The sequence below is a fragment of the Acyrthosiphon pisum genome, chromosome X, assembly GCF_005508785.2.
Source record: "Acyrthosiphon pisum isolate AL4f chromosome X, pea_aphid_22Mar2018_4r6ur, whole genome shotgun sequence".
NCBI lineage: Eukaryota > Metazoa > Arthropoda > Insecta > Hemiptera > Aphididae > Acyrthosiphon > Acyrthosiphon pisum.
The window spans coordinates 57,677,172-57,692,255 of NC_042493.1; the positions used below are offsets into that span (position 1 = coordinate 57,677,172).

General features: G+C 26.2%; 1 protein-coding gene across 2 annotated transcripts in view; it reads left to right on the forward strand.

Annotated features, from left to right (window-relative positions):
• The first annotated feature begins 1,114 nt into the window (after nucleotides 1-1,114).
• The window catches only part of LOC100164168 (cyclin-dependent kinase-like 4), a 19,519-nt gene continuing 5,549 nt past the window's right edge, over nucleotides 1,115-15,084 (forward strand). Inside the window, exons 1-7 of one of the 2 annotated variants that reach the window (XM_001949164.5) lie at nucleotides 1,115-1,221; nucleotides 2,774-2,969; nucleotides 4,362-4,647; nucleotides 5,201-5,308; nucleotides 8,081-8,170; nucleotides 11,809-11,957; nucleotides 14,847-14,990. In XM_001949164.5, coding sequence (XP_001949199.2) covers nucleotides 1,154-1,221; nucleotides 2,774-2,969; nucleotides 4,362-4,647; nucleotides 5,201-5,308; nucleotides 8,081-8,170; nucleotides 11,809-11,957; nucleotides 14,847-14,990 — 1,041 coding nt within the window. In that variant the 5' untranslated portion in view covers nucleotides 1,115-1,153. Of the gene's footprint in view, nucleotides 1,295-2,773; nucleotides 2,970-4,361; nucleotides 4,648-5,200; nucleotides 5,309-8,080; nucleotides 8,171-11,808; nucleotides 11,958-14,846; nucleotides 14,991-15,084 lie in introns of both variants that reach the window. The other variant, XM_029487559.1, reaches the window with a different exon arrangement.

A 15,084-nucleotide genomic window follows, 5' to 3' on the forward strand; every position in this document is an offset into this window, starting at 1 on the left:
TTATTATTGTAAATAAAAATTATTTTTTTATAGGAATAAAATACTTTTAAAAAATATTCTAAATAGTTATTCAAAAAGTATTCTGAATAATTAAAATATTGTATTTGGAATACTACCCAAGACTGTGTATAAGAGTATAACATAATTATTATTACCATATTTTAAAATTTGTATTTGGTAGGTCGGTGTTAAAATATTTGTATTTATACCTACCGAACATCACCATTTGACAACATCGGAAGAAAAACAATTATTTAGTTAGGTACATATAGAAATAGGTAATTGATTTAGTTTTAGATACTTATAAGTTATAACTCATCTAAAATATTACAATTGTAATTGCGTTTCCGTGCGCGTTCGTAATAACTATGACATTTTCGTCTGAAAATATTATACATTTTAATAAAATAATATCTTAGAACATTGTATTATTTATTTCTGTTTTCCAAATAAATGTATACACAAATTAATAATATAAGTATAATGTATATAATAATGAGTAACCCTACAATTTCATTGAGATTCAAAACAATTTTGATATCTTAATTTTTGATCTGAAGTGTCAAGATTGGGCTTTAATTTAGCCCATATTATATATTGATGCGAGTTATGGCATGTGTCTTATATTTTAAATTATAATGGTGTGTATGCAATATGCATGTGTGTTTAACTTATTCCGTATAAGTAAAATACTATACAATGTACATAATATATTCATAATGTATACACGATATTATATGATAAATTACAATAAATTATTCTTTAATAAATTAATATTAAATATTTAGATATAATATAACAACAGTGAACAGTATACATTATACTATAGTATATTTTATATATATATATATATATATATAATACTTTATAATGTAATTGGTATTGAAATCTTTGAATGTTTTAATTAGTGTACCTAAATTAATTGTACAAAAGTTTTTTTTTAATTTAACATATTATAGTTCATATATATAGGTGCACTGTATAGTAAGTATTTCAGTAATTGATTATGCGTACCCACTAATAATTTATTCAACGTAACAACTACTTTACCGAAATAATAACAAAACCACAGTGACCTAACAATCAATAATATTGATTCAGCCTTTTGTTGTGAAGTTGCTGTTGCTGTTGGAGTCGTAATTTTTACTTATATATGGGCGAATGTTTGCCCGATAAAAGTCTGTGGCTGTATGGAAATAACTTGCCGCTGCTTCCACGAAGGTAAAAATCTTTTTTCAACATTTTTACAAATAGAGTAGACAAATGAGGACATTTTCAAATTTTCCATGTATAGGTAATGTACAATACTGTAATGTAAGTTGGGTAATTACTCATTATATTATATTATATATCACGTAACTTAACTTCTGAACGGTAGGCTTCAAAATGCAATAGATATACCATATACAATAACAAGTTTACGTTTAGTATTACAGAACATACACATATATATATATTTTAATAAATAATAAATAATTCATCTAAAATACAATTCTGTTAATACTAAATTAATTAATCTATGAACATTAATTTATTCTTGATAATTGTACATTGAAATATAAAAAAAAATTTGTAATTTAGTGATTAATAAGTATTTGTTTTTCAAGGACATTTGTTGAACCAAAAAACTAGTAGGCATACTTATATAAACTTGTATTTTCTCGATTTGTGTTGTGGACATTTGTTTTGTATAGGTTTTTAATTTAAAAATAATTCACAATGTTATGCCCATAGGTGCTTAGGCTATAACTAAATAATTCAAATAGAAATAGCTGTATATTTTACAATTCCTACTAACTTGTGTAATATATAATTTTTATATTTATTTTAATACTAATTAACAATTACCAAAAAATATATTATCTATATTAGTTTTAACATACCTATACGTATACAATTGTTTAAATTAAGTACACTTTGAAGAAAATGTACTTTACCAAACTTTTGAATTTTATTCTGTTTTATACTTTTTATAAGAATTTTAACGATTTTTAATTACTTTAATTCAAAGATAATTTTAAGACGTAATTTTTTTTTTTTTTTTTAAATGTGTTTTGTGATTATTTAGAAAGTTATTTTATTATCAATAACTTTAAAAACTACATATACTACATAACATTACATACGGTTTTTATAATTTTATATTATAATAATTTACTAGGTAATTCATATCGATGTAAATTTCATTTAACAATTATATTATAGAATATTTTTAAATAAAATAATTATATCGTTATTTACCTACTTAGTCAGCTATACTTAGGCGTTTAATTTTTATGTGTAGTATGGAGTTTTGTCTCATTAGAATGCATAATTTCCACCACTAACAAATATAAATATATTCAAATCAAACTAGCACATGAAATAAATTGTATTTCAAATTCAATTTTAAAAATTATAATTCTCCTCCCAAAGAGTATAAATGGATATAATAGATGGTGTATATGTAGGTACCTATTGTATCAAATTGTATAGAAAATAATAAATAGGTAAGTTTCACCAAAATGAAACATAATAAAATATAAATTACGAGTATTATATTAGTATGTATATTTCAAAAATTAAACTAATTAATGAAATCAAAATTGACATGGTTTTTCATTATCACTGATAATGAACAAACATTAAGGTAAGTTTTACCTAGTATTGAAGTTTTTTTTAAATACATTAGGTATATTTTAATTCTTTTGTTTACGATTATTGTTTTTAATTGGTCATTTACAGTTGATTATTTCTAGTTTTCAATCAAATATACAAATTGTTCACGTTTCAGACATGGATCCAGCTCCAAGTTGAAATTAATGGAACGCTACGAGCGTTTGGGCAAATTGGGTGAAGGGAGTTACGGTATGGTTTTTAAATGTCGAAATCGAGAGAATGGTCACATAGTAGCCATAAAAAAATTTGTTGAATCCGAGGACGATCCGTTAATTCGAAAAATTGCTCTACGTGAAATACGCATGTTAAAGGTGAGTTTTAATCAAATACTTTATACTTCAGAGCAGTGGCGTAGCGTGGGTTTTAAGAAAGTGTAAGCAGAAAAACTTATGTTTTGGAAATTTACAACTACAAATGTACACAGCCGCCGATTATCGCGATGGCTTATCGGTGATACAAATAATAATAAACCGGTTGGTACTGTGGTGTATGCAAAATCATAAGTGATTACAAATTGTATATAAATACGAGCCCCCTCTACGACATTGTACGTAAGCCGTGTCTATTAGCTCACGTAAGCAGTTTCAAGACATTTTACACGACGGCACAGCGCGTTAATACTAAGTGTTAATAAAATAGAAATAGATTTTCCAGTTTTTCCACCATCATACGCAACGGCCGACGACGATGACCAAAATATGGCTGTGTTCAGGTGTTCATTAAAATTGTTATCTTATATTCTAAACATATTATTATTTATTATTTTTATTATTATAGAAACTTAAAAAAAAATAGTCTAAGATTTAATTTGAATTGTAATTTGTTATTATAATAACATTAATATTAACTTATTTTTCCCTTTTTTTCAAGTGTAAGCAGTGCTTACAGTGCTTACATGCACGCTACGCCCCTACTTCAGAGTTATGAGATGAACAATTAAAATTGTATTTAGGACAAAATCACAATGTTATAATGTCTACATAGGTATAATATGCTTTTATCGTGACCATTTAAGTTCCTTTTCGTTTATGTTTTGTTTCAATCACAAATAGTTCAGTGGTTCTTTTAGATCATGTAAAAATTACATGTCCGACCATTTAAAACAAAATATATTAATGTATAGTATGGGTAATGCGTACATACCTGTAACCTGTATAATGAGTTTGTTGCCCTTTTAAATTATATACATTAGAAATAACCAATAACACTCAAAAAAGTAGTCCCTAAATTGTATTATTACTTTGGTATAGTAGACTGGCTCTTTAATCCATACAAAACATTTTAGCAGACAATTAAATTAAAATGAATAGCATCAACTTTTTGTTATTAGGAAATTTAACGATACTATTTTATCCGTAAATGTAAAGTTTATGATTTATGAACAATACGATAATATTATATTATAATAGGTACAGTGATTTATTTATATTACTACTAGACTTTAGATAGTATGCTTATTTTCCAAAAACAGTGTAACATCTAAAATTTATTTTTGTAGGTTACCTATTTACTATATTATAAAAGATGTACCTACCAAATAGATATTATAATTTTACATCGAAATACATTTTTAATCTATCATAATATCTTCGTGATATACCTACGATCACCAAGTACCTATAATTATTCTGCACCGCGAAACTTGCAATGTTTAAAACTTTAAAGCACATTAAATTGATAGAAAAATTATGGCTATTCCATAGACATTGAAACATCCAAATCTGGTGAATTTGCTTGAGGTCTTCCGACGCAAACGAAAACTTCATTTGGTGTTTGAGTTTTGTGAGCACACAGTACTCCATGAGCTCGAAAGACATCCATATGGCTGTCCAGAAATATTTACCAAGCAAATTATTTGGCAAACATTACAAGCAGTTGCGTACTGCCATCGACACAATTGTATACACAGAGATATAAAACCGGAAAATATATTACTCACTTCCCAAGGGGTGGTGAAACTTTGTGACTTTGGATTCGCAAGACTAATGAGTCAGTATAATAAAATTATATTACATTATGTAGCTTCAACGATTAAAATAGATAATTAATTTGTAACATCATTTGTTGACTAATAATAGTCAATTATTTTTGAACTTTTTGATTACATCATATAAGAAATTATTTTTGTTTCACAAATCACAACTATAAATTTAAAATTAATAAAATTTTATCAATCCAATTCCACTAAAATTGTATTGATAAATTAAATATACAATATCAAGTCAATTAGCCATTAGGTATCATTTTATGTTTTTAATTATTTTTATATTTATTTAAAATTTAAATTGTGGGGTCGAAGATATTTTTATAATGGAGAAATAAGTAAATTTGTATAATATATAAAATTTTACTTGACTTAGATACATTTGATATGCAAAATTACTAGAACTTAAGTCTAAAAAAAAAAATTGCTTATGTTGATTATTGAAGCATACCTACGTATTTTAATTAGCTATTTTCACTTAACTAGTATTTAGTTCAACACAATATTAACATTTACATTTCTTATTTGAAAAATAAAACTTATAAAATTGTTTTACAGATCCAGGAGAAAATTATACCGACTATGTTGCTACCAGATGGTATAGATCTCCTGAATTATTAGTAGGTGATACATTATATGGTCCTTCCGTTGATGTTTGGGCAATTGGTAAATACTAACTGCAATAATTTGTGCATGCTATACCTATAATTAACTAATATTAATTAATCTAAATTCTAATTATTCTAATACTATATATATTATGTATTTAAATTGATTGGTAATCAATATTTTTGATATAATAGTATTTTTAACTTTCAATAGAATAATATAGGTTTTATAAAAAATGGAGGTTAAAAACTTTAAATATTATATTTTATCTACATATTTATTTGTGAACTATTCATACGTTTCCAGAAAATAGATGTTAAATGTTTATTTTTGCAGATGTACAAGAATATTTTAAATCCAAACCGTCAATAGACATATACGTTCTTCCGATAACAGTTCGTTAAAATATAATATGGTTGAACATTTTTATGTTAAAATACAATAATATAAATTTATGGGAACAAATTATTTTAACAATGATAGTAAAAATAATTTTATTGATTTATATCATACAATATAAAATCCCATTTCTTGTCTTTTATTAAATTTTAAGTACCTACTCTGTTCATATATTGCCTCAAAACCCTAACCCTATACTATTAAAGTATTCACAAATATTAACAAATTAAATTCCCGTTTAAAGTTCAATCAAAATTCTTAAAACTTTTTCTGTTTTGGAATATAAAATTCTAATAGATGTTATCATTAAAAAGTAAAATATTTAAAAAATTATAACGATTTAACTATACCTAGGTAAAATACATTTTTTTTTCAAAAATGTTTATATACGAGACAATTGGCAAAATTAACAATTCTGTTTAAAGAATTATCCACTATATATAGTTACAGTGAAACCTATATATAACGGACAGCCACGGGACCATCAAAAGTATCCATTATAGACAGGTGTCCGTTGTCGACAGGCTTTTGTTTAATTTTAGTAAAACTCACATATACGTACCTTTTCAATGAAAATATTTTATTTTTATAAAATAAAGGACCGATAGTAAAAATAAATATCTACATACCTATCAATATATTATACGTACATAGGTACACAGTACACACAATATGACACATATATACTTACCTATTATATAGTTAATTATACATTCACTATAGTCAATAGTCGATTACAAATGTCAAATATTATACGTATGATATCGTTTCATCGACAGCGATATATGGAATACATACTCCTAAATGCAATTCGTCGTAGCCTGTGTCTCGTCGACGCTCGCCCGTTGTCGCGACCGGCTACGGCGACACTGTTGTGAATAGTACAACTGTACTTGGATGTAATTAAATAGGAGTTTGAACTAAGATTTTTGTCAGCTATGAAGGTATCGAGGAGAAGTGTTCCGTTTCCGTAATAGAAACAGTCCGATATATACAGGTTGACTTACATTGGAAAGCCTATATTTTTGCAGGGACTTAATAATTTTGTCCGTTGACAGAGGTGTCCAGATTAAGTCAGGTTTCATTGTATTCGGCTAAATTATCCACATTCTACATAGCCTCGTATATTATACATATATTATATATGTCCATTTAAAATTCACAATATAAGAGTACGTAGGTACGTTCTTATATAATCTTATGCGATAGTAACCTAATATAGTGCGTTGACATTTGTATTTACTTAAGAGTACTATTTGTTTTCTCCCTCTGACGCACAACATGGAACATTTTTCGTTCACAATAATGATTATAATCCAGGGCTTGCATTTGAAAAAACAATTCCGTTGTTACCTATTTACAATTAAAACGTTACACAATTGTTGCTTTTATCATTATTAAGAATTAAAACGTTATTCAACTTTTGCATTTGTAGTTATTTAGAACTAAAACGCTATACAAGTTCTGCGTTTATCGTTATCTAAAATAGTGTTGACCTTTTAAATAAATAGATTTAAAAATATTTCGTTTTGCGTTATTTTATTTTTCGTTCAATGATATTCTATAAGTTATACGTTTTTCGTTATGTTTTGCTTAATGATATATAATATATTTTGTTAATCGTTATGTTTTGTTTTGCGGTGTTTAATTATTTTTGATTATCGCTTTCCGTTATAATTACCTACGTTTACAAATTTCAATCGTTTTTTGTCAAATATAACGTTACTATAACGTTTGCAAGCTTTGTTATAATCATAATAATTTCTAAAATTAGAGTGAAATGACCTCTTATAATATTTTAAGGTAAGACTATTATCTAGGTTTTCTCATTGGTTTTTTATTATATTTTAATTTTAAAGTGAGTTATGAGTATTTTAAAATTGTAATAAATTGTTTGTACATCTTAAAATACTCATAACTCGCTTTAAAATTAAAATATATGAGATAATATGAGATGCCCTAGATCTTACCTTTAAATTACATAAAAGGTACCAAATTTCGCTCCGAATTCAGAAATTATTAAAATCATTATTGCGAACGTAAATTTGCTATGTTGCGCGTGAATCAGAGTGAGAAAACAAAAAGTGCGCTGACATTCTCTTAAAGTTTTTAATATATAAATCCGATCAATTTTCATGGCTTATTTTTATAATTTTATCTATTCAAAGACGTAAACTTTTATTTTTATGAAGTCACTGTATAATTATCATGTTGAATCCATACAATTATTTCTACGAATTTCAATAATTCCAAATTCGTAATAACATAAGTACATAATAAACCAATGCTGATTAAATGGAAATTAAACTTATATTATTAAACACATATTATTTTAGTCCTAAGCACTTCATATAATAAATATTTATAAAAATTAATAAAACGTTTTATTGGTTTTTAAAATAACTACAAGGATTTTTTAATTGTTTACAGGTTGCGTTGGTGCGGAGCTCATTAGAGGAGAAGCTCTGTGGCCGGGAAAATCCGATGTTGACCAACTGTACTTAATAAGATCTACGTTAGGTAAAATAATTTAATTTTCATTTATTCGAAATGTAATAAAAAACTAATATTGGATAAATTTTTAGTTCAGTGTGCTTTTTAAGTATGTTTATACTTTATAATATTTAAAGAATTTCTATTCATCGTAGACGCCTGACCCATAGGATAACTTTAATAAATCTTTAATGAAAATTATATAAAGAATACTGCAGGGATTCAGTTTAACATTTTCAGATCAATGACTACAAACGGATAGGATAGTATATACAGTATATATATTTATGTATATATTATTATACAGAACTCGTGTGTGAACTTTTGAAGTATTCATAGAACTTTTTCATACTGATGTATTACTATATAACCGTGTATGGCCCAAAATATACAATTTAATGGTTGAAATTTATGTGCTTGGAAACATTTTTTTTTATAAATGTTTGATTTACTTTTTAGTTTTATTTTTTTTGTACCTAGTATTTTGATATCCTTCTATATTCTTTACAGAGAGATTTTTAAAACATGCTCACTCAACTTAAGTTTAAACTATACATAATATATTCGAATTCTGATCTTTCAAATTGCTAAGTATAATTTACTATAGACGATATTTTTGAATAAGTACTTAGATTTTTCAAAGTATTTCACTATATTCCTATTGCGATACCAACTTTGGATATTGAAATGAGAACCAAAATGAGAACATGTTTTAAATTTTAAAGCAAATTATGAATTAATCAAATTATTTTTGTAAAAACGTTAACATACCTATAGTAATTGAACTTGAAAGAAAAGTTTCTACTTTTAATACTAAGTTTAATACGCAAAATGAATATTAATTATTTTTATTTTGAAAATTATTGGGTACAATTTAATCCATAACCAATTTATAATATTAAAAAATAATCTCTGAGTATATTTGACTAAGTAGTAATTATTAACAAATATATTATAATTTATATTGCATACCTACTTAATTATAATTACCTACCAAGCTGTCGTATGTATCTGTTTAAAAAGTATATTTATTAGACTATTATCCTTAAATAGGTAACTCACAAATTTTTGTTAAGATTTCGATTATCAACATTTTCATAAAAATCATTTGATTCACAATGTGTTTTATAACATTACTTCTTATTTTAAAAAAACCAAAGTTGGTATCGCCACAGGATACTCCTTAAATGTCGTAAAAATCAGAATTTGAATATTTTGCTATGCATAATTTAAACATAAAATCAGACTGAACGTACCATACAAAATCTCCTTTGTATAATATTCCAAATACTTAACGAATAATATTCTATTGATAAAAAGCGCTGAGCATTTTAAGACATAATACTATTTTAAATATTAATTAAATACTTATTTTTATATAAGTATTGAATTATTTTTATCCTGATCTGAAGGGCTAAACTTTGGTGGTATTCGAGTGAATTTATTTTAAATTCCTATTTCATATTAAAATGGCATATGGAACATGGAAAAATTAATTCCAAACTTCAACGGAATTTCACACGTTTTCTTTATACTTGACAAGTTGACAATATTATAAAAACCAAGACTGGGCATTAATGAGTTAAAAATTAAAATTAAGTTAAGACGTTAAGTTAATTTTAATTAAGTTAATTAACTCGTTACTTTTTTTTCCAAATTAATTTTTAACTTAATAAGTTACTTTTTTTCAAGATTAACGCGTTAACTTCGAGTTAATTTTATTTCAAAAATATCTAAATTAAGTTAATTTTCGTCCGAAGAATAACGCAAATTTTTGAATGTGTTTTTACTTTGACGTATCATTTTAAATTTACCCAGTAATTTTCTTGGACGTAAAGAAAAACTATCTAATTAACCATATAATATGACTGGAATTTTTTATTTTTGCTGCAAATTAGCAAGTTTTAACTTTACACTAAGTTAAGTTACTTTTTTTTCAAAGTTAACTTTTAACTTAACGAGTTAACGAAAAAAAATAAGATTAACTTTTAACTTAACTTAACTTAATTACTTTAAAATAACTTAACTTAACAAGTTAGAAAAATCGTTAACTTGCCCAGCCTTAATAAAAACCATTAATAGGTAGGTACCTACCAACACTTTATTAAATAGGTACTCAGCTATAGGGTGTCTAATTTCGTAGCAAATTAAACAATGTGTTATTAAAATCGACTGAAAAGTGTTGCGGTTAATTTTTGGCAAATTTACCTTCGTCTCTTATAAACTTTTATCGTAATAACTCATAACAATCGCGGGTTTTTAATCGAATTTATTAATGGAACATAATTATTCAGACGTTTATAATTTAAAGCTTTGCCAGCTAGAACAATCTCATAATATAATAGTTTGCGAAGTTTAATAATGTAATATATTTATCATGTCAGTGGCAGGGCAAACGCTCTCACCAGAAGCAATTGCCATTCAGCTTCCACGAAGAGTGGTGATGGTTATTTAGATAGGTGTACGTATGTGTATGTTGTGTGCGTTTCAGTGATATATTATTGCAAATTTCAGCGACAGAGCTGATTTTCATTATCGATGACAGTGTTTTGTTCAAGGGAGACGCGTGGATCATTGATAAAAATATAATTTACCTCTTTATGTTTTAAAATTCCGACCTGCTGCATCGTGCTATTGTGTATAATAATATTAACATATTGATATACCTTCTGTTCGCCGTATATTTTAAAGTACATCACAGATTATAATCTGTCACATAAAATTGTTATATTATTTGATAAATTATATATACATTATACAATTATAATATAAAGCAGTCGGTCTATCTTGTTGGGATGTATATTTATTCATGTTTTTACACCAAACTTTGAATATTAATGATCATAATATTATGATTTATGGTGTTGATAAAATATTACCTACCTACATCAAGAATGTGTGTACTATAACCTGCCAAAATCGCTCAATAATCATTTTTGTTATATGAAACAGCAGGGCATTTTAAGGGTCACTTCAGCACGTGGCCAAATTTTAATATGTGTTTATATTACGATCAGCTCAATTTTATCTCCTTTTTAATCTGAAGAAAATATGAATTAATGATTATGAATTAATGAACTATAAAAACTATATTTAATTCTAATAAAAAGTTCTATAATTTGTAATGCAGTTTTTAAAATTTTAAAATTCTTTTCCCTTAACAGGTCGCAGTATTGTCAATGTGCTTGATATTAGTGTATCGAGTGTGTAATAATGTAATTAATTAATCATATCTAATTTGACTGTGAATATAAATATTTTCAATCAATTATTATGAGCGAAGATTTTTTTAAATTAAAATAATATTCAATCTATTGTATCTAATGTTATAGATATATATTATATACTAAAAAAATCCCTAAAATAAAAAATGTATTTGATACGTCAAGTTATTTATTTATAGAAAAATAATAATAAAAAAAAAAATGTTTAGATTTAATTTCAAAGACATTTTAAGACAAGACTTATTTCATAATTTATATAATATTATATTATCAAATCAGTCAGAATTTAACATTTTGTATTAGCTAGTTATTGTGTATAGTCTATTTTACTATTTGAAAAACGGCTCAAAATCGTTGGATTAACCAAGCCACTTGAATATTTTTCTCATATTAATAAAATAATAACAATTACAGCTAACAGTGTTTAATTTGAATTTTTAGGTGACTTAATAGCTAGACACATGCACATTTTCAAAATGAACGAATTTTTTCGAGGTATGAGTTTACCACAACCAGAAACTATTGAACCACTGGAAAAAAAATTACCCAAACAAACATTATCTATTCCACATTTGTTGGACTTTTTAAAGGTAACTATATTTAAATTTACCTATTTAATATTCAATGTCGATATTTAATAATATTAAACTATATCGAATTTATGAGTTTAGTGAAACTCGAATAGATCAATAGACGGTATTTAAGTATAATCGTTATTATTTTAATTTTTTTTTCAGACATAGGTACATTTTTTGATCATTAAAAATCTAATTTGCTTTTAACACTAGAAATTTAATAGGGTTAGGTAAAGTTTTAAAATTAGTTAGTAGTTTTAAAATTAAAAAAAGTAAAATCTGATTAAAGATTCTAAAAATACATGCAATTTAATAATGTCTCATGTACAAATAATGAAATAAACACCTGAAACCTTTGTCATGTAGTTATAACATTTTGTTAAATACCAGGTTCATATTTCAACAATCAACAATCACATTTCAGCCAAATAATAGGTACCTATTTGTACAAAATCCCACGTACCTACCTATTAAGTCGGGTGTCTCTTCACAATGTTGACCAATAAAAATGCATTAAGAGCTAAAACATTCTGACTGATTGATACGATTAAATATATTTTTGTATCTTAATTTTTAATATTTGTACTATCATACTATCATCATAAATATACCGTCTCTATAATACTATGTTAGGTACTTGCAGTTACTTGTACTGTACAACCAATAAATTCCAAAACCAAAGTCTACTAACGAATAGTACCTAACAAACACAGTAGATTTTTTTATACCTAATAAAACAATTCTTATTTTATGAATACATAATAATATATATTATAGTATACATATACTTAATGGGCACAACTCATTTCGTCCAAAAATGACCTTCCACTTTACGGCCTAAAAATAATTGCATTCTTTTCGCCCACGATTTCACGTTTAACATTTCGGAAAGAACTGTCTCAGAATTAGTTTAATAATGTAATTTAGCATAGGTGACCCAGCGATCACCACGAGGAGATAGCTTCTATTACTCTCCAAAAATTTTTTTTGTTAGTGTACATTAAAATTGTTAGTATACATTAAATTTGTTTGTATAGTTGAATGCTATAGATTTCAGAAGATCATACGCAACTTTACTCTCCTATACTATACTTTAAGATTTTATCTCCGTTTTTTAATTGATATTATTTTATTTTCCCATCATTAGGAAAGTGTTGTAAATGAATACATCTCTCTAATAAAGTATAGTAATACTATATAAGGATAAAATCATAACAGATAGATTCCCACCCGAAACATCATCGATATTAATATTTATTTATTATCAACAATACGGGCTAAGCCCAATTATAAATAATATGAAAATACTAATTACATTTTAACTATGATAATAACAATAGTGAAAATTACTAATTTACTTAATTAAAAACATGAATAACATAATATACCTATGTCCTATAGTTCTTAGCATATTACAATACTGAGTAATAACGAAGAGTTAGGTACCTCTTGTTTCCATAGCGGAATCATTTGTGAGACAGCAATAATTATAAATTATTATTTATACTACTTATATCTTTACGACAAATTTAAATAGTAATATTATTATACCCTTTAGCTATCTATTACAAAGGTTGGAAATAACAAGCTATCAACACCCTCCAAGTCTCAAGGAATTTATTGATATAAAACGGTCACGTTGTTAATGAGTCTATTAACTTCGGATGGACGAACATTCATTTATATATGTATAACCCGACTTCGCCCGTGAAAAAATGAAAATTATAAAATATAGCGCATACTGGTGAATCTTTGTTTTGGTGTACGTTAATTCACTGGGAAAATTGGGTATTTGGGTCTGTGTACCTCGCTTTGTGAACTCATTCGTCAGAGATTGACAATTCGCCCGTGGCGGATTAAATATTACTGCACTTGATATAAATCAACCGTGGTTGTAACTACTCTCTAAACTTTCCTGAAATCTCCAAGAACAATGTGAAATTTTCACAAAGTCAGTTAAGTAGTTTTTGAGTACCTATATAATAGGTAAAAATATACATTAAACTCTCATATTTATAATTTATTAATTCAAGAACATAAATGTGACGATTTGATGCATGTTCTTATCTCATCTGCTTGATTAGGTACCGTCAATCGAGGTGACTTGAAACGATTTTGACATAATTCTTAGTATTATGAGCTTAAAAAAAATCGCACTGGGCTACAAAAATTATATTTATTTTCGCATACGTCTAATGAATAGAATAAAACCTTCAATTTAGTGTTTTGATAAAAACTCGCTTCAAAAAAAAAAAAAAGGTGGGTAAGTGGATGTCGCTCTGCTGTACAGTAGGTTACAAGTGGGTCACTGTATAATGGATAGTATTAGATTTGAATTCAATGATATAATATCACTGTATAAGAAAAACGATTCTGAGCGGAGACGGTTTGTCAGTCTATAGGTATTAGGTATTAGGTATTAGTTTTATAAGTTTTACCACAAAATAAATCAAGATGAGATTGGACAAGAATTTAAAGTAACAAGTAAAAAAATGGACCACAACCCACAATTATACGAAAAAAGGACCTCGCATTTATAATTTTCCCCGGACTTGCAATTCGTAACACCCTCCCTGCATCAACATTTTAGCTAACCGAGGTATATAACGAATTGTGATAAAAAATAAATAATTTTTTTAGGTACCTACCTAGCTTATTAAATTAAACCCATTTAAATTATGCCAATATGAAATATTTATGAACACATTTTGTTATTCATAAGGACCATAGCTTTATAACTATTATCACTTTACCCATTGCCACGACTTGCATTAACATAAATTGTCGAACGTTGTAAAAATATCATATACCTAGTATGTAATTTATCATATATTTTGTACAAAATCTTATAGTTAATTAACAGTGTCATAACATCAATTTACCTTTATATTGTTTTTTAATTAGATGTGCCTAGAAAAAGACCCATTAAGACGATGGACATGTGATCAACTCTTACGACACCCTTTTTTCGATAATTTCTCGTTCAAGTACCCGGAAGGAGATTTATACGAGTTTGAAAAACTTAAAACATTTCGAGAAAAATCAAAGGTAAGTATATTATGATCACAAATGTATTCATATTTATATTATGAAAAAAAATGAGATAAAACGGTTATATACTATACAGTATAGTAGTGAATAG